Source organism: Manacus candei, unplaced genomic scaffold, assembly GCF_025592945.1.
Source record: "Manacus candei isolate 608988 ecotype Guabito, Panama unplaced genomic scaffold, ASM2559294v1 h1tg000011l, whole genome shotgun sequence".
Classification (NCBI taxonomy): domain Eukaryota; kingdom Metazoa; phylum Chordata; class Aves; order Passeriformes; family Pipridae; genus Manacus; species Manacus candei.
This window is the reverse complement of record NW_026138059.1, coordinates 14,990,222-15,013,022: the sequence shown is the minus strand read 5'-3', so window position 1 is coordinate 15,013,022 and position 22,801 is coordinate 14,990,222. Positions and strand designations below refer to the sequence as shown.

Below are 22,801 nucleotides of genomic sequence, written 5' to 3'. Positions count from 1 at the left end.
TGACTTGTAATTTATTGTTACCCAGCTTTAACAATAAGAAAATGTGAGTTTGGTTGTGGTGCTTTCCCTTCCCACCCACCTCATTGTTGAAGAGTGTGGTTATTTCTGTTTTCAGTAGTTTTTATTATGTAGAAGAAGCAAACTTGGCGTTAAGAATTGACAATTTGGGAAAAAATAAACTACATTGCAGATGCTTAAAAATACTGACAAGCAGACATGCTTTTAATATTACTTGCCTGAATATATTTCTCATGAGTTTAGAAATAGCAAGTTACCTCAGCTGCAGTTTAATTGGATGCACTCAGAAGAATTCTGTGATGGCACTTGGTAAAGGCACTATTAAAATAGTGCTGGAAACGTGCCTGCAATTTTAACATCTTGTGTTGTGGTGGTGGTTAGCCTTAGTGGGTATTAGATGGAAGACTTCCAGTCAGTTGGATTGATTAATTTCAGATCCAGATTTAAAATGATCCCTGTGTATGTTGTACTGGATCCTACTGCTAAGTAGCAGCTGAATAACAGTTTCCTTTTTGCTTTAAGTCAGAAAAAAAAAAAAAAGTTGGGATGAAATCAAAACTTTTCTCTTGCCTAGGCCAAATGGGAAAAAAGCGAAAAGTAAAGCTTTGGATTGAAAGGGTAGTCTTTTGTGTATCGTGTGTTTCTTACTCTTTGATCTGCAAGACCAAGACGTCTAAGGGTGTTGGAAGTCTTTATCTGAAAGGGTATGGTGTCTGAGCAGCAGTGGCATATGCTCCCATGATAAATTGCACAGGGAGAGGTCTTGGTCTTCAGGCAATGCCTTGGCAAATTTATGGCACATGGAGAAATGGTTGCCTCCAAGGCAGGATGGCACAAGGAGCCTTTAGGCAATTGCTTGAACTCATTGCGGTACCTCACCGTTCTTCCTTGTTGGTAACTGTATTAATCCCACTGGGGAAACCAGTGTGTCAAGCAGTCACTGCTGTGGTCTGGAGGGAGTATTCCTAGGAAATAGGAATGTTTCCTAGAACAGAAAAATAATTTGATTGGGTTTCTTCATTGTCTTTTTGGTTTTCAAACACTCCATTATTTATGATTATTTCTGTAGATTGCACAGTGTGGGTTGAGGTTAACAGCTATGAGCCTTGTTCCTATTTAAATTTTATTCTAAGTAAAAAATTGGCAAAGTTACTGCACCCTTTCTGGTTCTGTAATGACAGAAACAGCTCTTAGTACAAAGAGAATGTAAAATCTGTTTTTAAAGCTAGTGAAAGGACTGACAGGTCCTTTCTAATTTCATTCATGTGTGTACTGATCTCGAAACCTACATTGCAAACTTATTGCCAAGTTATGATTAGGGTTTATTTTGCATGGCTAAAGCTGAACTCCACATTTAACTAATAGATCTTTGATAGTACAATGTCTTAATTGTGTCTTTATCTAAATCAGTTGGTATGGCATGTTACAGGTAAAGTTTTGCAGTGGTAACAAAGGTGGGACAGGAGGCTTCAGTAGGTTTATTAAACTCAGTGCTTATCAAATCAAGGGCATACACAATAGAAGGAATGAGCTGTGTATATTGCTAAGGGCTAAATTAATAAGTTAGGGCATCTGATGGTTTTTGTTTTCCTTATTTTTAGTGCAGTTAAAACATTCATTAATTTTTTAATTGGAAGTCTTGATATAATATGTTGGGATGTCTGAAGAACAGACAGGAAATGTATCTGTAAATAGTATGCCCTTGTTGCACCATCACTGGCAATACATTTTTCAGATTCATTAATTGTATCTGAAAACTTATGTGAAAAATTATGAAAAAATATATAAAGGAGAGCTGAAGAGTTCAGATCACGTGAAAATTTTTCAGCTCTTGAGCTAATAAAAAGGCATTATTGTTCATCTTTATAGAAGTGTTGAACGAAATCTGTAGAGACACATAAAATCAAGTATAGTGCAGGCATTCCTGTCACACCAACACAAGACAAAACCAGAAAGAGGATACAAGTCATAATGATCATGCAAAATGCGTTAATACCGTATGATATTGATGGTAGGGACTTGTGGAGCTTGAGATAAGTATTTGCCTCATACTTGAACGAACAATATGCAACTGTATGCAGCAGCATGCTTTTTGGTTTATTGCAGTTGTAAGAATAAAACTTTCCTATAATGATAGTTTTCAATTAGAAAACTTCAGTTTTCTCTGAATTCTGACGTGTTGCCATAATGACACTGCTCAGCTTCACCCACTGGTTTGATGCGTTGGAGTAATTTTTGTATCACCATCTCGTGGTAATTGAAGATGTTATCGTAATATGGTTGAACAGTCATTTTAGTCTCACATTTGAAGTTACATGAAATATTTTCCCTGTCTCGCTGCCCTAGGAGATATTTCTAAAAAGTCATAAAATATTTATGTAAATTACTTCAAATAGTCTGTGTCAGGTGGCCAAGACAAGGGTTTCATGGAATACTTTGCACTGGTTTCCACCATTAAACTTCCAGTCAAGTGTTGAATGATGAGCTACCAGGTGTGACATACCACGCTTCTCCGTAATTACTGTAGTAAAATTTGGTAGCCTTTCTGAATTTGTTTTGTATTAATTGAATGAGAACATTTTCAAGAAACCCTAAACAAAACTGCAATAATCATTGGTATAAAGTCTGTGAGATCCAGTTAAGCAATTCTGAGTTTAAAATGTACAGTATTGCTTTATTTTTCTGTGAGTGTCAGTCTCAAGTCATGTGTGTTCAGTGAGGAAGAACGCTTCATGACAGGTGTGCAGTTATCAAAACTTCTGCTCGATACCATGAGTGGATTTGGGTGTCTCTGAAGGAACTCTTAGATTCTAGATAGCTTGCTAGATAGGTTGCACTGGATGTACTGGCCAGATTTCCACTGACTGTAGTGAAATATATATATAGACACTGAAATTTCAGTGTCTGGATATGAAGCTGAATCTCACCACTTTTTACTTTCCTCATCCTCATATCTATATGTAATAGAGACCTTGTGATCTTGGGGAAGTATAAAAGCTGGAGGTTCTCAAGTCTTTCTTTGTTCTTTCTTGTCCTGTCTGGGTGAATCTGTTAAAAAGAACCAAACCCATTCTTAATAAAAGTAAAAGTGGATAGTTACATATCCTGTGAATGCTCAAGGCTGATTACTTTTCATCAGACCTGTCCTGCGCATCACTCTTTGCAACTCCTTTTCTGGACAACTTCACTTAATAGTGTTGTAACCATAGTTTGGAAGTCCTGCTTGTCTTTTGACTGACTATTTCCTCTGAAGGACAACTTCTTCATTTAGGTGCTTCATCACACTTAGGTCTGTGATGTATCTTTCATGTTTAGTTTTCTAGCTTTTTACTCAAATGTTGTTTGTGAGTGTTGAGCAAAACCATCCATCTAGCAGACCCATGAGCCCCTGGACCAGTGCCAAAGAGCTTGAGGCAAGAAGGGTCACCTGGTTCAGACATCTGGACATCTGGTTCAAAACTTACTTTTGCCAGTTGCAGATGTTAGCATGGAAATTGGTGCTCACATTTGTACCGAGGTCTGAGTCTGAACGTATCTTTCCTAAACATAAATCAATTAGCAAAACTAAGCTAAAAAAACTCCTCATGTGATTGTTTTGTATACAGATCCTTCTGAGACAAATCCACAGCTTTGTAAAGAATCCAGAGCTTCTGAGAGGGGGAAGCCTAGGATATAGTGATTCAGGATGGGGTTTTTGACACCAAGAAATCTGCTACAGAACCTTATGCTATGTGTACACTTTGTGGTCCTTGATTCTGATGATAAAGGAGATCTGTTCCTCTACAATGCTACAAAGTCATACCTCCTTGCCATTTTTGAGCAGAAACTCTCCTCTTCCTCTTCTCTCTAAGTGATCAGACCATCTCTGAAAAAGGATCAGGAAAATATGGTAGGCATATGTATTAGGAAAGGGTACTTCCAACACTAAAATTGGATCTCATGGTTATGACAGTGTACAGAGCACTGCATATGCAAACATGAGGCATCCACAGAAGTGTGTGGGTCACAAAACCAGTATGTATTAGTTGAAGTCCAGCAGTCATTCTCATTGTGTTGCTTCCTCAGTCTTTCTGAATCTTTGGCAAGCTGTCTTGAACAAGACTTTACATGAACATTTTGTGTTTTCTAATTCCCTTCTTTGCAATGTTCTACCATTAACCAAAATCTTCAGAATAGATGATAATATATTTCTTGTACTCTCTCCTGAAATACATGTTGAATCCTATCTGTTTCAGAAGTCTGTCTTGTCTTTTTTCAAATTTTATTTTATGACTGTGTATTCTGGCATGGTCTTTATTTTGTTCCAGTAGTTCTCCCATCCCTGAAAAATGCATGAGTCTTTCTGGCACACATCCTTTTCATTTGTCTATGATCAATGAAACAAAGTACTTTTTTAATTTTATAAGCATTTTCTGATTGCATCAGTGGAAAAACTAACTGGACTATAGTGATGTGATACACTTCACTGCATCTTCAGTCATGTTTTCTTCTGCTGGTAACACAATATTGGTATTTCTGCTAAATATAAGCTAAGAATGAAATACCCTTTAATATCAGGTATTACTCAGGCAGTGTGCAGACTTTCCTGAAAGAGAGTCGTGCAGATTAAACAGCTTAGATGGTTCATGTAAATAACTTCAGGCTTGTCAACCTTCTGAACCCAGTAACAGTATTTTCAAGTGGAATATTCCTCTGATGTGTATATTTATGCTTTAGGAAAGTTAAACACTGTTGTAACTTGGGCAACTGTCATCCCGGAACAGTGAGGAGAAGGATGTGATTTCTTCATCATTGACTGGGAAAATTAAAGTTCAGTTAAACATCTTTTTCCATTTTAAGATGTCAAATCCCTGTCAAATCTAATCTTTTGTTTTGTTGGGCAAATATTGTAGCTGCTAGTTTGGATATTGAGCTGTTTTGCTAGGTATTAAGCTCTGGCAATGAGAAAATCTACATGTACATAACTTTATTTATTATGTACAACTCTTTGATTTCAAGGAGTTTTTGCAGGATAGAAAACTTGCATTTGAACCATGTAACTTGCATTTGTAACCCCCTTAATTTCTTTATGCTGTTCTGCAGATATTGGTTACTTGCTTCTCTTTGTGGTGTTAGGCATTTGTTTTCTTGAATTGATAGTAATTTTGTCAGCTTCCTAATTGAGGTGGTATTAATCACACCTTTCCCCCCCACTTCTGATACAAATTGTGTTAATTTCTAACACCTACACTAAGATCTCAAATGGCAGGCATCAATCTTTTCATAAATGAAATGATTAAAGACTCTCAATGTAGAAGCCAAACCCCTTGACTTAGGTGTGGCTGCAGCAGAAGCATCTTCTTTGCATGCAATGTTCCAACTCAACTAGTGTTTGGGATGTTTATGTACGTGTTCTCATGGCAAGGCCCCAGACTGCTGAAAAATATTCCATAAAATGACTCACACTATTATGACAGAAGGTAGAGTCATTGAATGTTCCTTAAAGTGCATTTAATTTAATTTGTTCTTGATTAAGCATAAAACCACTTAATAGTGCTATTCAAATTGATATAAAATATATTTATAATACATGATAAATAGCTTCTAAAAAATTCATGTATTTTTGCTATAGCCTTAAAAAATGACAATGTTTGCCATGATAGATGATGCTTTTAAATCTAATGTTTACTTCAATTAATACAATTAAATGAATATGTATTAGAAGGATACTCATCTCAACAGCAATTTCAACAGTTAGTAGTATTTCCATTTAGTGGACAGGTTTCTCTGCAAGCTTACGGCACATAAAAATGACATTGTTTTCTATTTTAAATTGAGAAACCCCCCTCCACTACTAAACAAAAGGAACAATGTGGCAATCTGATTTCCTGAGCCATGTTTTTTGGATGCATTTTTCTTGGGCTAAAAACATCGTTTACTGAGCTCTGGGAGGAAAGCTCCTTTTCCTGTGGCTTTGCAAGGTATCCCTCTATTATTTGCTAAGAGGAAGGGGTGACCTGCAGAGGGGTAGGCCCCAGGCCCCAGGCAGCATGCATTTGCTGTGGCCAGTGCCAGGTGCTTTAGCATTCAGGTCATAATACTTGTCGTTGCCCTTCCATAACCCATGAGTAGGCTAGTTCTCAGTCAGCTGTGTAGCTTTCTGTCTGCTTCCAAAAACTGAAGGCAAGCACTATTAAGACAGACATGAATGCCATTCTCTGTAGTATTTTCTTCTAGATCAAGACTTTAGAGAAATATAGACCATTTAATCTAGTTCAGTATGCTATGTGCTAAATGTATAATTAACTGAAAATAGCAGTACTCATTGCAGTTTTTCTATGTTCTTAAGGAGAAACGGGAATAACCATATTCTGGTAGGAGTTGCAGGGATGGGAGAGTATGTTTAAAAGATGGGGAGGCATCTCACAAAGTAGGCTTTTCTTCAGCTGGGGAGTGAAGCCACAGCACCAATGTAAAATGATGTATTATGCAAGAACAGTAGTTTTTATTGATTCTGTTACCCATATCACAGTGAGAAAAATGTTACCTCTTCTTCATCTAAATGAAAGCTTTATTCTAAGGAGATTATTGTGTCAGTGTCTCTGCAGCTTGCAGCTTGTTTTCGGGGAATAGTCAAGGCCTTTACAACTTGTTCTTTCATGTTCTGAGAGTTGGCAATCGAACAGGCAGTGTAAAAGATTATTCTTGGGACATTTTTATCAAGCATGAAACAAATTTAAAGAAGGCAGGAGGAAAAAAAATAACCAAACCAACAGTGTTACACTTAGAGAAACCTGATTGTCTTTTCAAAACTGCTGTTAAAGCAGTCATTATTACTCATACCATCTCTATTATTATGGCTGAAACAGGAGTGTTCAGTTTTCTAACACTGTCTTTTATTTTTCTTTAATTTTCTGTGCTGCTAAAAGCAATGGAAGGTATTGGTTTCATTGCATTGTTTTCGTTGCACTGAAATTTAGAGAAGAATAGTGTGAGCTTGATCATGCTTCCACTAAGCATATTGGAAGTGGAAAGTCCCACTGCTTTAGAAGGATTATATTGCACTGCTAAAGTTTTATTATTAATTAAATGTTCTTTATAGACATAATGGGTTCTGTGTTACCATCTGTCTTATAGACTTGTCTTCAAAAAAGCACAAGGAAACCAGTGATTCTAAATGGCTGAAAAGCAATAGATTTTTATTTACAGTGTCCTTGTAGTTAGTTCAAAGATGAACTTGTATTGAGTTTCCCAAAGTTAATACTATTTTGTTATCCATGGAATTTGGGGTATTGCCAAATGAAATGTTATCATTAATTTTGAACAATGTGATATTTAACAGCTTTATTTCTATCTGTTGCAATTATTTAAAGCTTCTGCTACATACAACCAAGAAAATAGTTTCTCTAGAAACAAAAATGAGAAAATTAAAGAACTGAATTTTTCACTAAAAGTTGTATGCCATATTTTTTTCTTTTGGTGTTTTGTGAGTCTGGTTTTCAGTAGTGTAGGATTTCAGTAGCAAAGGTTTCAGACCCTTGTGGCTCTAGTTAGCTTCAGTGGGATGAATTTTTGCTCAACATCTTTGGAAGTCCCTTCCTTTTTGGTGTTATGGCTAACAGAATTCCAGTGCTGAAAGAGGCAGAGTAACATACTCTGGATTGAGAACTGCAAAATCTAAAAGCCAAGTCCTACACAGCAAGCTAAAAGGACAACAGTAGTTTTGGTCTGTTCAACCTGGAGCAGAGGAAACTGGGGAGAGACCTCCTTACAGTCTACAACTTCCTCATTAGAGGAAGAGGAGGGGCAGGCACTGATACCTTCTCTGTGGTGACAGTGACAGGACCCAAGGGAATGGCCTGAAGTTGTGTCAGGGGAGTTTTAGGTTGGATATTAGAAGAAAGTTCTTCACCCAAAGAGTGCTTGGGTACTGGAACAGGCTTCCCAGGGAAGTGATCACAGCACCAAGCCTGCCAGAGTTCAAGAAGCATTTGGATGATACTCTCAGGCACATGGTGTGACTGTTGGGGATGGTCCTGTGCAGGGCCAGGAGTTGAACTTGATGATCCTTGTGGGTCCCTTCCAACTCAGCATATTCTGTGATTCTGAAGCTTTACATTAATTTAAAACATTAAAGCAATGATGCTGATACAGAATTGGTACAGGATAATACTTTTGGGCCTTAAAAATGTTTACAGGTAAGATTGTCTTAAGACAAGCATTCCATTAAAACAAACGTATTGTGGCTGGCAGTGGAGTTTAGCAGGATGAAGGTGTGAATGTGTAAGTGCAAGGAGCTAAGAGTTTTCTATAAGAGAACTGGCAGCAGTGTTTAACTGAAAGCAGGGCTTTAATGTCAATGTCTGCTATTTGAAGACTTTAAAGCTCATCAGGAATAGGTTAAAGTGATATTTTTTGTGACTAAACTTTTTTACTCTGTGGGTTCTGACACGTGGTGAAGAATTTGATGAAGAATGACTAAAAACTTGTAAAAGCAGTAGAAATTAACTCCCTTGTGTAAAAGAGAAAAGTGAGTTCAACGCACACCCCCAAGTGCAGTGGAGAGGACAAGGCGTCATAATACAATGGCAGTGCACATGAATAAATATGCATAAGAAAATAGAGATGGATACAAGGGATGGATAGAAACATTAGCTTGTAGATAGAGAAGTGACAGTGTTGTAATTGCTTGTGTTTCTCAATTAGCAGTGACCTCAGCCTATTCACCTGATTTTAGTGAAATCCTTTTTGATGAAAACTCTGTTGCTGTATCCATCCATGCTCTTGGTTTGATTTACCAATACAGCAGTGATTTCAAACCGGTAAAGAGTTGTAACCAAGTGTTACTGTTCTTATTTGACAGGCCGGACCTGATAGACATGAATACCGTTGCTGTTCAAAGCAACCTTGCAAATTTAGAACATGCTTTTTTTGTAGCAGAAAAACTTGGTGTTGCCAGACTTCTGGATCCTGAAGGTAAGAGAGTTGCAGAGGGCTTTGTTGCAAAACCCCTAGCATTAAAATAAAATTCAATCTGCCTGCAGGTTGTAGCATATTTGCGGGCATTCTTACAACTATGTGATAAAGTGGTGTTCTGTCTTGCTCTTTTAGATGTTGATGTTTCCTCACCTGATGAGAAGTCAGTAATAACTTATGTGTCATCACTTTATGATGCATTTCCCAAAGTACCAGAAGGTGGTGAAGGCATCAGTGCAAATGTAAGTAAGAGAAAAATACTTGTGCTTCATTAATAAAATTCTGGATTTCAGATCCAGAATGTTAGCTGGATCTTCCATAGGAGTGCTGTCACACTTTTCTTTGACATGATTTTTCTAGGTTGAGATTTTAGAGTCTTAGCTGTTTCATATTGTGGACATGAAAATATCTGTGCTAAGAGCTTAACTAAAAACAATATACCTGAAGTTGGAAAAAGATCAATTCATAGTTCTTACTTTTCAGTCATGGACGTATACATTTTGCCTCTCTGATTATTATCAATCTCAAGTTTACTAACCTAGAAAATACCGTGTTTTCAGTGGAATTATTTGGGACCAAATCATATATTTGGAAACTTTAAGTGGGCTCTAATGAGCAAGTAAATATTGTTTCAGAATTGCAGGATTTCAAAATCTTTTTTTATATGTGTGAAGACCTCAGTCTTCAAAGCTGAAGCAGAAATGATGTCTCAGATGATTTTCATCTGTTCTGTAATCTGGGTTTTGCTTTGGCAGGATGTTGAAGTCAAATGGGTTGAATATCAGAATATGGTGAACTACCTCATGCAGTGGATCAGACACCATGTCATGATAATGTCTGACAGAACATTTCCCAACAATCCTGTGGAATTGAAGGTGAGATGTGATGACTTAAACTTTCTGTTGGAATTACACTTTATGTTACTGACTCAAAGCAAGCTTGAACAAATGATGTGCTTATTGATTTATTCAATTAAAGCAACTCTAGAACAGTACTACTTCTTGACCTTTTCGAAGTAAATAAATACATTACTAACATATGAGCAACCAAAAGCAAATCTTTAGTTTGACACTGATCATTTTTTGTAGAACTGTGGTAGTACAGTATAAAGGTAAGCTTGTGGAGAATATTAGGAGAGGGTTTAGAGAAGAAGGTTATATTAACTATAAGTAAAAGCTGACGATGTTTTTTTTATGTTTCTGTAGGCACTTTATAATCAATATTTACAGTTTAAAGAAACAGAAATTCCACCAAAGGAGACAGATAAATCAAAAATTAAACGTCTATATAAACTGCTAGAGGTAAGTTTTAGCATGCATTGAAATGTATAGAAGTTCCCTTTCTGTGGCTTAAAATAACAAATATGTATGAATTGTTAAGGTCTGGATAGAATTTGGACGCATCAAACTTTCTCAAGGCTACCATCCAAATGATATAGAAAAAGAATGGGGAAAGCTTATTATTGCCATGCTGGAAAGAGAGAAGACTCTTCGACCGGAAGTGGAGAGGTATGCTAGAGAACGTTGGACAGGCTTGGTTAATATATTTTCTGTTGTTTTAACCCATACTGAAATTTGTAAATACCGTCTTCCATGATAAATTCCACATTATTTTACTAGATCAAGTAATTCTACTTTTGTTCAAGGCCTGAAGCTCTTTACCTGCTTCATAGAGGCAGGTCCAGACAGAAATAACTTCTGTGGTCTCAGATGGTCAGGATGAATAGTATCTGTGCCTCAGATCATCAAAGCACTTACACGCAAATATAGCCACCTTCTTTGTACAGTTAGTCAGAGCTGGGTTTATATCAATTCACTGTCTCATATGAGCACCATCCTCATCCTTTACATGAAATGTGTATTTCACTTGCTGCACAACTTTGTGGGCTAACATCCTGTTTAGAGATTGTTTGAGTTAGTTGTTCTCAAGAGCACACAAAACACTTAGATGTGCAAAATGCATAGTCATATTCCATGGTAGTAGGATGTGTCACACCGTTTTGTACATCGTAGTAACATACTAGCATACCAGCAAATTACTGAGCATAATTAAACTGTTGATGCAGTCTGAGAACATTTCTCGTTTTTAATGGTATTTCTTAAATTCTGTGGCGGACACAGGTGTCATCCGTTCATTAATTAAGAAAAACCCTCTTTTCTTTAAGTTAAGTGTTTTTTGGGGCTTCTGCATGTGGGTAGATATAGACACCTGGGTCTGGATTCATTCTGCTTAACTTTAGGCATCCAAAGGACACACCTAAGATCTGAATCACTTTTTAGAGAATCCTGTCACTGACTTTCTGGTGACAATAGGGTGATCCTTCTCCTTGCTCCTAGGTACCTGAAAGTAGGTATGAAGAATCCGGATCATTGTATAGGAATTCCTCAGAAAGAGACAGATTTCAGCCAGAGAAGATCCCAATGACAGTCAAAGTTAGTTAAATATGTGTCATGCTTACAAAAGCAAGAGCATGAAACAGCAGATTCAGTGGGAGGTGTTGATTCACAGCACCCTACTATGGAACAAGTTCCTATAGAGGAATACAAAGTTGTCCCCTGCAATACAGAGGTTGTCTGCTTTATGCAGAGCAGAATACTGGAAAGAAGCAGCAGAAATACAGCCTGCTAGGTCTTGTAGGTTAATCTATCCCAAGATGCCAAAAGCGAAGTTAGTGTCTGGCTTCACCAATAGAAATTCTGTTCATACTTGCAGAAAGCTGTATTATCTTTTTTGAGAAGATGTGTAAATGATGTTAGTTTATTTATTTTTTATTCATATGGATGGAGCACAGGTAAACAAATATGAACCTAAACTCCTTCCCATATTTCAGGAATGGTAAACAGAGTGACAGGTTGTAGAGTGATAGTCACTACCCGTGGTGGTCCCTGTAAAATGAGAGAGAAAATTGCTTTAAGTTATTCTGGCTTAGTCACCAAGTTAAGATTATCTGTTGTTCTGGGCACAAGAATGTCATCCATATCTGTTGTATTGGTTATCAGTGCATCTCATTAATATGAGGTGTTAATACAGCTCCTGGGGTGAAATTTGATTGTGGCAAAAATGTGACCTGTAATACTGAAATTTGGTAAGTAATAAAACTTTGCCTATAAGTCTGGTGAACACATCTGAAAGTATCAACACGGATAGACAATGTGTGGCCAGATTGGTGTATGGGATCAAACTTATTATGATGTCAGTGAGGAAAGTGCCAGACTGAGTTCTAGTTTGCAAAACTAGCAGAGTTTGGCATGCAGCAGGGGTGTGTCTGTGCCTTTGCTGTGCTCTCCTGTGTAAACAGTCACCTTGTGGGGTGGGTGTGGTTGTTCAGGAATCCTAAAAGCAGGGGGTGAAATACTGAAAAAATCACCCCTAGCCCAGGTTCTGAGTTAAAATGTAAAGGAAGGAGCAGTGATCAGATTTTTCTTACTTGTTTTGTGGTCAAAGCAGCAAGAAGCAATTGTCTGTGAATGTAGAAGAAGGTAAGAGGAAATTTTCAGGACAGAGTAGTGAGACGACAGTTAGTAAACATGCATGCTTGGACAGTGGAGTAGTGATGGTGGGTTGGATGGTGTACAGGTGTCTCAGATTATATTGTTATGAGCTGATTAACCATGATACTCTCCCAGTTTTATTGTGCATTTCCGTTTGAAGAAAAAGGAGTCAGCCCAACCTAGAAGTTTTTTGTACTGAACTGTTGAGTGAGGATTTCACACTTTGCTTGTTTTTGAAACTTTTCATTGAAGAGTGAGAAACACTGCAAAGAGTTCTTTTAGTTCTTACTTGGCTTTATAGTTATTTAGTGACACTTAAATAAAATATTTGGCATGTCTGTTTCCTAGAGACGCCCTGATGTTGCTGCCTAGTCTGTACTTGCAGAGCTTTATTGCAAGGTAGAGAAGCCAAAAGCAAGGTAGCATACATAGCCCCAGGTACAATCCTTTGAAAAGCTGGCAGAATATTAATTGCTGGGTTTTGAATGTGCGTACTCAAGCCTATTTAAAGGAGGAGTGCTAGGTGTTTCAAAAGCCAGTAGTGGAACTACATCCCTAGAAGCTGTACATTTTGTAGGAGTTTTATCTTTTCATTTTTCAGCAAATGTAAACAGCCAGAAGGACCGTGCTCTGGATGTAAAAATGAATAGCAGTAGTTATAGCTATCATAGCAGCGATTCACTGTTTAGCAACAGCACTAGTACTCAAACCAGCGTTGATTCTAATGAGAATTTCCTTTCTGTTAATTGTGGTCCCACGCTGATTAAATCTTGTATAAGCTTTGGTAATGGCACCTTAGAAGGGAACAGGTAACTTGGCATATGTATTTGTGCTTTGTGTTAGATGCTGTTGATTCATTTGTTTGTTTTTAAAGTCATACAACACGATTGGTAAATATAAATAACTTTAATACTTATTGATTTTTCTGAAAAACTTTGGCATCACCTAGGTTGGAAATGCTGCAGCAAATTGCAAACAGAATTCAGCGGGACAGCCGGAGCTGTGAGGATAAACTGATACTTGCCCGGAACGCTCTGCAGTCTGTAAGTCAGTCAGTGATTTTACTTGTCTGTATTCATGAACTTATAGCAGTACAATGGCTACTTAAAAAAAAAAACTCTTAAGGATTTTTGAATGCAACCTTCATAGCTGCTACTTTTGTTTTTGTTGTGCTGTTAATATAGCATGTCTTCAAGAAAATACCACAAATTGCCTAGAGTACGTTGTGTTACCTTCTCTTTTTGTCAGTAGTTAGATAAAATCCTTCACAGTTGTTTCGAGATCAGAAGAAGTTTTTACAAAAAAAAAATAAATTAGAAATTCTTACAACTGATTTCCCTTTGGTTTAGCTGCAAGGCTTAATGACTTTCTCTTATTCATTAAGGACACCAAGCGATTAGAGTCAGGGCTCCAGTTCCAACATGAAGCAGAGATAGCTGGCTATATTCTTGAATCTGAGAACCTTCTCCGTCAGCAAGTGGTTGATGCCCAAATTCTTATTGATGGAAAATACTATCAAGCAGACCAGCTTGTTCAAAGGTACTTTACAGTGTGTTTATGTAAACAAGTAAGTGTCCCAAGTGTGGATACCCCTTACGGACAACATTTTCAGTCGGTGGATAAATTTATCAACCTGTCACTAGGCACCCAAATATCAGGTGGTTTGGTGGGTACATTGCCCACAAATATTGAAGACAAGAGGAACTGTTTGTACTTATTTGTGAAAATGAAGTAGTTTCCCTGAACATGCCTTAATGTTTAATGTCTACTAGATATTTGTGTGTAAAGATGTTAGCTTGTGTTATTGTACCTAAAATGTGTTTAGAATTCACTAACTTTGATTTTTTTTAAATGGGGGCAAGATTTTAGGTGATACCTATAGGTTTATTAACAGGTAATGAGTGAGGTAACATGAGGTTATATGTGGCAGTGTGTACAGTCTTGGCACAAAGAAGCATTTAAACAGCATAATTCAGTTTTATGAAGAAGTGGCTCTAAAGTTTTTTCAGGATGCGTCCTGGACTGGTTGAGATCAAGCACATAGCTCCTTGGCAGTGAACTGCAAGTGTTTGATCTACTGCAACATGTAGTATCTTGTAAGATTTCTGGTTTGCTGATTGTTCACTGGAATCGTGTATAGTGCATGTTAGTGCCCATACCATGCTGATTTTTTTAGTCATTGCCTGATTTCTTCATCTGTTATCTGTATAGAAGTATAAGCTGACATATTCTGTACTTTCTGATAGAAGAGCTTTTTTATAGATATTTAAGTGTGACTAAAGTGTAAGGGATCGTGTGAATTCAAATCACTATTCAAATCAGTTCAGCATGATAAACCTTAATCATAAGCATTCATTGAAGTTATTTTTATTTATTTTTTCTCTTATTTTATTTTAATAGAGTTGCAAAACTTCGTGATGAACTGATGGCCTTACGGACTGAATGTTCTTCTGTGTACAACAAGGGGCATGCACTGACCACAGAGCAGACAAAGCTTATGATATCAGGAATAACCGAAAGCTTAAACTCAGGATTTACAACAAACCTAACCCCTGAAATAAATGCTGCAATGACCCAAGGTTTAACACCTACTTTGACTTCTTCCAGCTTGACGTCTGGCCTTTCATCAGGTCTTACTTCCCGACTGACACCAACTATCACTCCCGCTTACCCACCAGGCATCCCACCACGGTTAATCCAGAGCTATGTGACAGGAGTAGACAGTGGGACTCTGCAAACACTCAAACTGATGCAAATCAGAAAACCTCTTATGAAATCAGCTTTCGTGGATCAGAATTTAACAGAAGAAGAGGTGAACATGAAATTTGTCCAGGACCTATTGAGCTGGGTGGAAGAAATGCAGGTACCCATCTTTATGGAAACAGTCCACTTTTAATTATTATGTTTACTTCTTGTAGAACATGGCTAATTTTTTCTTTCTTTTTGTAAGGTACAACTTGATCGAACAGAATGGGGTTCAGATTTGCCAAGTGTTGAAAGCCATTTGGAAAATCACAAAAATGTCCACAAAGCTATTGAGGAATTTGAATCCAGCCTTAAAGAAGCCAAAATGAGTGAGGTACTGCACCATATCCTTTATTTCTTTGGTTAATTTCTCACTGGGTGACCCATAAACTAATGTTGAATTTTAGAACTATGTTTGGGTTTCACAGTCTTACTTTTACTTCTGATCTCTGGATGACTTTTGATGAAATCAGGAGATCTAGCAGTTTAACATATCTAACTTTTCTGTTGTCTTTTGATCTCATATGCCAAATACAGATCCAAATGACTGCTCCTCTTAAACTCAGTTATGTGGAAAAATTGCACAAACTGGAGAGTCAGTATTCAAAGCTCTTGGTAAGTTCATCATTCCTCTTCCATGTCCAGCTTTTCAGTGTGCATAATCTCTCATAAGGGATGAACTTAAAATTCTGATTCTTGTAAATATTTTTCTTTTCTTTTTAATAAAGAACACATCGAGAAATCAGGAAAGGCATCTAGATACTCTTCACAATTTTGTGTCTCGTGCTACTAGAGAATTGATATGGCTGAATGAAAAAGAAGAGGAAGAGGTTGCATATGACTGGAGTGAGAGAAACTCCAATATAACAAGAAAAAAGGAATATCATGCAGTATGTATTGTTAGCATAATCCAGAGAGAATAATTAAGTAATCTTTGATAATTTAAGAGATTTCTAATACTTTTTTTTTCTTTGTCTGGAAAAAGGAATTAATGAGAGAACTTGATGAAAAAGAAGAAATTATAAAATCAGTACAAGAAATAGCTGAACAGTTGCTTCTTGAAAATCACCCAGCCAGGCTAACCATTGAAGTAAGTTAGTAAAAACAACACAGAAACAGCAAAAGTTTTGGGATTTAACAGAGCTTAATTTTGGGGGAAAAAAGGGAAGTGCTAACTTAGATGAAATTAAACAAGACTCTAAATAAAAGGGCCTTTTTTTCTTTGTTCTTCAGCATCTCTGTCATATCTGTATTCCAGTTTTCAAAAGATAACAACACTTTTATAAAGTTACGGATACATCTTGGATTGTTTAGATGAAATTCCCCTGAACTCTAAAATTAAAAGTTTCAGAGTTGGTCTGTACAGATGTTTCTGGTCTCGCACACAGCTTTTAGTGTTATTGATACAAATTGCATTAGCAGACCAAGGGCACAGAACAGTCCTTATGTGGTTTCTTTCCTGTTGGATTGAAAGAAGTTTCAGTGAGAGCTTTTCTAGTCGTTTACTCTACCTGCAGGTTCCTATTATGATTTAGAGTTGGTTTCATAACTTATTTGTCAGTGAATTATGAAACCTGTTTGGATGTTAAAAATATGACCAGGTGATGTGACTTACTTCAGGCTTGAATCAAGCTCTATGTACAGAAAATTTGCTGTAGCTGTTATAGGGTCATAACAGGTTTCCAAAGGAGAATGTAAAATGTTTTTACTTGTAGATCTTCAAGAAAAGAGTAGATACAGACAGTAGGTGGTAAACATTGAAACAGTGAATAGCTGAGTTATTATATAAGAATAAAAACAGTCAGAAAGAATGGATTTTTATTGTTCTTCAGCTCAGTGAGTTCACATCTTCCTAAATTGGAAACTTGAAGAAAACTCCTCCCTTCCTTCCTTCTCTCAACAATAAATGACTTTTTATGTAATGTGGGGATTTCTAGTCCTTAAAAGTATATGCTATTCTAATGGTTTCCTATCAGTGTAATATACTAATATATTAAAGATGTGTATTATGAAACCAGGCCACCGCAGTGACAATGACTGTGCAGGTTATGCTGTCTCCAGTAATGCTACGCTGGGATATTTATTAAAAATAATAATAAAAAAATCCTTTTCTACAGAAGAACCTATGCATTAATGCATCACTTTGAAATTCCTTGAAGCCAGTGGAAAAGCTGTTTTGAATTCCCTGAGAATGGGAATTTAAAATCCTAAACCTGTGGCTGATTTCCTGGGGGCGAGAGCGCCCCCTGCTGGTGAAGGCGCTCTAAATTCCTGCGCGAGTGTCACACTAAGTTATCCATTGCGGCGAGTCCTGGGTGTTTCTTTTTTAATTGTGTAGTCAGTGGTACTTCAATATCCGATTTATGCCCAGGAAAGAATGCATCTATTTTGATTGAGTAAATAGAGATACAGAATTGTAGATGAGCTTAGACTGGAGGAACCTTTGGAGTTGTACTCCAGCTCTTGCTTGAAGCAGTGTCAGGGATTTGTTTGGCCCAATTCTGACCAGGCCGGAGGATGGTGATTTCACAGTCCCTCTGGGCAAGTTTTCTTATGTTTGACTACGCTGTAGTGACAGCGTTTTTTTCCCTCACATCTAATTGGAATTTTCCTTGCTGCAGCTTGCTTTTCCAGGGTGAGGAGGTCAAGTTTAGCTTCTTGTGTTTGCTATGTTGCCTTCATGTTTCCTAAAGGTATTCAAGTTTTAATTGTAATTTCCTTTTTTAAAATATCTCTCTCTTCCTTAAAGGCCTATAGAGCAGCAATGCAGACCCAATGGAGCTGGATTCTCCAACTCTGTCACTGTGTTGAACAACATTTGAGAGAAAATGCTGCATATTTTGAGGTAAGAAAGTAAATCAGTAAAATTGTGAAATGTTTTAAGTTATGTCCATGGTCAAAAAGTTCCACCAGAAGTGCTAGTTGTTCTCTCACAGTAGTTGTAGAATTGACATTTGTCATGTACAGTCATTAGATGATGAGCTATGCTCCCACAGTGTTACCATGCCTGTATTTCTTCACTACAGTTATATCAGTTCACAGCAGATAAAAATTTGGCCTGAGATTTTTTTCAGTGATGCAGCTGGACGTAGAGACTCTGAGAAAGAAGCCATGTTCTCTCCCTGTTGTGCACAACAGCTGTTAATACAGCTTCTGCAGATGATGTAGACTGGAGGATGGGAGAACATATTCTAAATGGTTATTCCAGGACTTCTCAGAAGGAAATAGAATGTACAGTATTAATAATAAATGGAGCAGAGAACACCCTGACAGCAGACAGGTCCAACGAAACACCCATTTGCTTGCCTGATTATCATCCATCCACTCAGCAAATGATGCAGAACTCAGTTACTGAGTTTTTGGTTTGTTAGTTTTTTTGGCTTTTAAAAAATCTACTTTTTGAAAATATTTAAATTATAAAGACTAATCTTTAGTGTCTTCTGGGTTGGATGACTGAAAATAAAAAGGATGTGGTGTTGGGATAAGATTCCTTTGGATTGAGAACGATGGAAGCCCAAAGTGAGGAAAAGGCCACTGCAGAAGACAAAGCAATTGTTGCTCCTACTGGTCAGGATAAGAAGTGGGAATTCTGGATTTAAGCAATGAGATTTAAGGGACAGAATAGGGGTGAGGATTGTCACAGGGCATTTCTGTTCCCAACTGTGCTTAACCAGGACCCTAGTTTGGGGGTGCAGATGCCCAAGCAGAACTGTCAAGTGTGGCAGCTCACTTCCCTTTCTACACAAAACGTTTGCCCCTCTGCTCCCTGGATTTTGCAGCTAGTTTCTACAATATATTCTTTATATATGAAAGTAATTGTAATTCCAAAGAAAGCTTGACTTCAGAAAATTTTTCCATTTCAGGAACAGTAATTAACTAAAGCTCAATAACTGCTCAATTAATTTTGCATTTATATAGTACCAAGAATAACTGGTGTGTGCCTTCTTGAAGAGTACATTTAGACATGAGGTCATGAATCTCTCTGCATGTGTGGTGCAATGGTCACTTCAAGCAACTAGAAAAGGTTATTTTTAAAAAGTCAGCACTTGAAATAAACTTTGGTGTAGCTGATTGTATACTTTTTAGGTTGTTTAAAAATAACCCTGGTATTTATCTCATCCTAGTTTTTCAGTGATGCCAAAGAAGCCATGGAATATTTGAAGAATTTGAAAGATACCATATACCGAAAATACAGTTGTGATAGATCAAGCAGTGTTCATAGGCTGGAAGACCTTGTCCAGGAGTCTATGGTAAGAATTCAAGGACCCTATTAACATGAGTTACAATGAAACCAGAAATGTGTAGAATTATAGTTGGATATAAAATGCGTTGAGATTATTCATTTAAAGTGAAGGGAAAACAGTTCATTTTTCAGAACTTATAAATAAATAGTTGTATTTATCCATTTGCAAAGACTGTTTTTTACAACTTTAAAACACAGTATTATGTATTTCTTTATATTTACAATACCAGATGGGGTAAACCAGTGGCTACAGAAAGATACTTTGTTCTTGTAAAATGTGTTACTTTTAAGATACACAGTAGAAGTCAGAAAAAGTAAAGCTTAACAGGATCAAAGAGGCAACCCTGAATTCTGGCCATCTCTTATGACGTATTCTTTTCTTAACTGTTTTAGGAAGAAAAAGAACAACTCTTGCAGTATAAGAGCACAGTAGCAGGCCTTGTGGGGAGAGCAAAGGCAATAATTCAGCTGAAGCCAAGAAACCCTGACTGTGTACTCAAAACATCCATCCCAATTAAAGCCATCTGTGACTATAGACAAATTGAGGTTAGAAACTTGAGTTTCTTCAAACCAATTACAGATGTGAAAATTCAGCTAAAGTTTTGTTAATTACCATGTTCTAGAGAAAACTGGGCTCTAAATTTCTTCCACCCTAGTAAACAAGAGCAAATCCCTGTGTTGGAACATTGGTTTTGTTGTTCTGTTGCTTATTTGTAGACACCGTTTGCAGAAGTGCTTTGTACGATTATTTCGTAATGCTTGGCTCATCAAATTATTCTGCTTTTCTGTTAATACTAGATAACTATTTACAAAGATGATGAGTGTGTATTAGCAAACAACTCCCATCGTGCTAAATGGAAAGTCATTAGCCCAAGTGGTAATGAGGCCATGGTTCCATCTGTATGCTTTACAGTTCCTCCACCAAACAAAGAAGCAATAGATACAGCCAACAGGTAGGGACAAAACAAAACTGTCTATTTTCTGTTAAAATTAATTTATATGAAGCTTGGGTTAAAAGAATATCTTACAGGGTGTTTTTGTGTGGTTTTTTTTTTTCTTTTTCACGTGTTACCCTGATCTAAAGTTGGAATTTTTTCATATTTCAGGATTGAACAACAATTTCAGAATGTTCTGGCCCTTTGGCATGAGTCACATGTAAACATGAAGAGTGTGGTGTCCTGGCATTACCTGACAAATGAAATTGAAGCTGTTAGAGCTGGCAATGTTGCCTCGGTATGTGCTATGACTAGGAAGGGCTCTTAACCATTTGCTGGGAAGTCATAGGATACACTTCCTGGAAATGTATAATCAGTGATTTGCAGCAATCCTCATCTTCCTTGTGGGATTAGCTGGCAGCAGTGGCCATGCTGGTTACCAGTGTGCAATGTTCTGCCCTGATCTGAGCAGTCTTTTCACAGCTACATTTGGGGAAGGAGCAGAGCAGTGGTCTCCTGTTGTGAGCAGAGACCTCTTGAAAGCAATGAACAGTAACTAAATTCTGCATTTTGTCTGCAATAGTCTACCTTTCTGCATTTATGGGAAGATTAGCTTCATTAGGGTAAGGTTTATCTTCCTGAAGATGGCCATTATTTCTTCATGCTACAACTTCTGATTAACAGTGGAACAACTGTGAAGCAACATTTAGTCTTTCAAGCTGAGGACAGCTGAACACTCATTCCTCCATAATGCATTTTTTCATTCTCGTACATATCCGTAACTTGAAATGAGAACTGTGTGAGTGATGCTCTGACTGTGCTTTGGGTTTATAATCTATTGCAGATAAAGACGATGCTGCCAGGTGAACATCAGCAGGTTCTAAGCAATTTGCAGTCCCGCTTTGATGATTTTTTGGAAGACAGCCAGGAGTCCAAAATCTTTACAAGCTCCGATACAACACAGCTGGAAAGGGAGGTTAATGTTTGCAAGCAATACTATCAAGAGCTTCTTAAGTCTGCAGAAAGAGGTAAAACTTAGTTTAGTGTGCTAGAAAGATGCCCTCATGAAAGAGATTTTAGTTCTTGATCCTGAGACCTGTTTTATCATATTGATACTGTTATCACCTCAATTCTTTTGAACAGAGAGTTGTTTTCACAATGTGTACAATTATATTGTACTGAAACTCTAATTTTTGTATTAACTTTGTATATATTAACTTGTGTACCAAATATTGTTGTGTTACTTAATATATAGAGTACTACAAAAAATTTACACCCAAGAATTTATTACGTGCCTTACAGCTCACTGTTTAGTCATGCCTTTCTTGCTTTTGAATGCTGGAAATACAACTTGATTACTTTGTTGATTTCATAACAGAATTAAAACTTTTTTCAGACTGTTAAGGCAAGAAAAGCATCCTGGGTATTTCCCTAGCTTCACAGAATGCTTGTAGTTACTGTTCTCTTAACGTACTTTTTAATACATTGAGAATAGAAAGCTTAAAACGTCTGTTCTGATTTACTGTTGAGTAAATCAGTAATTTAAAGAAATACAGTAGGGCAAAGCTGATTGCTTTATTAGCATAGTTCACTGCACTTCAGGAAAGATGTGTTACCCTGTGCACTGGAAAGAGAGAATTTAAGGTACCTGATATCACTGGTTGAGAGAATCAGTCACTGAGTTTAGCAAAGTCTGCATAGGGGTGATGCCTGTGCCTGGGATGCATGGCCACAGACAAAAGTTTTCCATGGGTGACGAGATGATCTAATAACAGTAAAAATTAAGGGTCCCTGAAATTTTCATTATAGCCAAAATTCCAATGGAAACTGATGGCATTTCAGCCAGTCACAGAAAGACTTCACACAGAATCGCACAGAATATGCCAAGTTGGAAGGGACCCATAAAGATCATTGAGTCCAACCCTTGTAGAACGATGACTTTATGAAGTGTTTCATGAGACAATATGTTGAAAATGACATGATGACTTTGCTTATAACATGTACCTTATTTCTTTCAACAGAGGAGCAGGAAGAATCTATTTACAATCTGTACATCTCTGAAGTCAGAAATATCAGACTACGGCTAGAGACTTGTGAGGAGCGGTTAATACGGCAGATCCGAACACCAATGGAAAGGGATGATGTACATGAAAATGTGCTTAGGATTTCAGAGCAAGAGGTGAGCCTTTGAGAAAGTCTGTTTTACCTAGGGAAAGAGTTTTATTTAAAAACAAATATATGCAGGCATTTTGAGTGTAACCAGGGAGGTTTACACTGCATCTTGTAAAGACAAGTCAAATATTATGCTTGGGTTTATGAGAAAAAGAAGATGATAAATGGTGATGATAATCACCACTTGATAAATCACCAGATGATAAATTCTGTTAGTTTCCCTATTATATTTGTTTCCTTTC

General features: G+C 37.2%; 1 protein-coding gene across 15 annotated transcripts in view; it reads left to right on the top strand.

The window, feature by feature from the left end:
* Nucleotides 1-22,801, top strand: part of DST (dystonin) — a 307,129-nt gene that overhangs the window by 145,747 nt on the left and 138,581 nt on the right. For 13 of the 15 annotated variants that reach the window (XM_051777805.1, XM_051777809.1, XM_051777812.1 and 10 more), the window contains 19 exons: nt 8,861-8,973; nt 9,109-9,215; nt 9,729-9,848; nt 10,179-10,274; nt 10,354-10,481; nt 13,414-13,507; nt 13,849-14,003; nt 14,865-15,327; nt 15,415-15,543; nt 15,747-15,824; nt 15,938-16,099; nt 16,195-16,299; nt 17,959-18,054; nt 19,334-19,459; nt 19,846-19,998; nt 20,251-20,405; nt 20,559-20,685; nt 21,232-21,415; nt 22,409-22,566. In XM_051777805.1, coding sequence (XP_051633765.1) covers nt 8,861-8,973; nt 9,109-9,215; nt 9,729-9,848; nt 10,179-10,274; nt 10,354-10,481; nt 13,414-13,507; nt 13,849-14,003; nt 14,865-15,327; nt 15,415-15,543; nt 15,747-15,824; nt 15,938-16,099; nt 16,195-16,299; nt 17,959-18,054; nt 19,334-19,459; nt 19,846-19,998; nt 20,251-20,405; nt 20,559-20,685; nt 21,232-21,415; nt 22,409-22,566 — 2,749 coding nt within the window. The other 2 variants (XM_051777820.1, XM_051777819.1) reach the window with 2 other exon arrangements.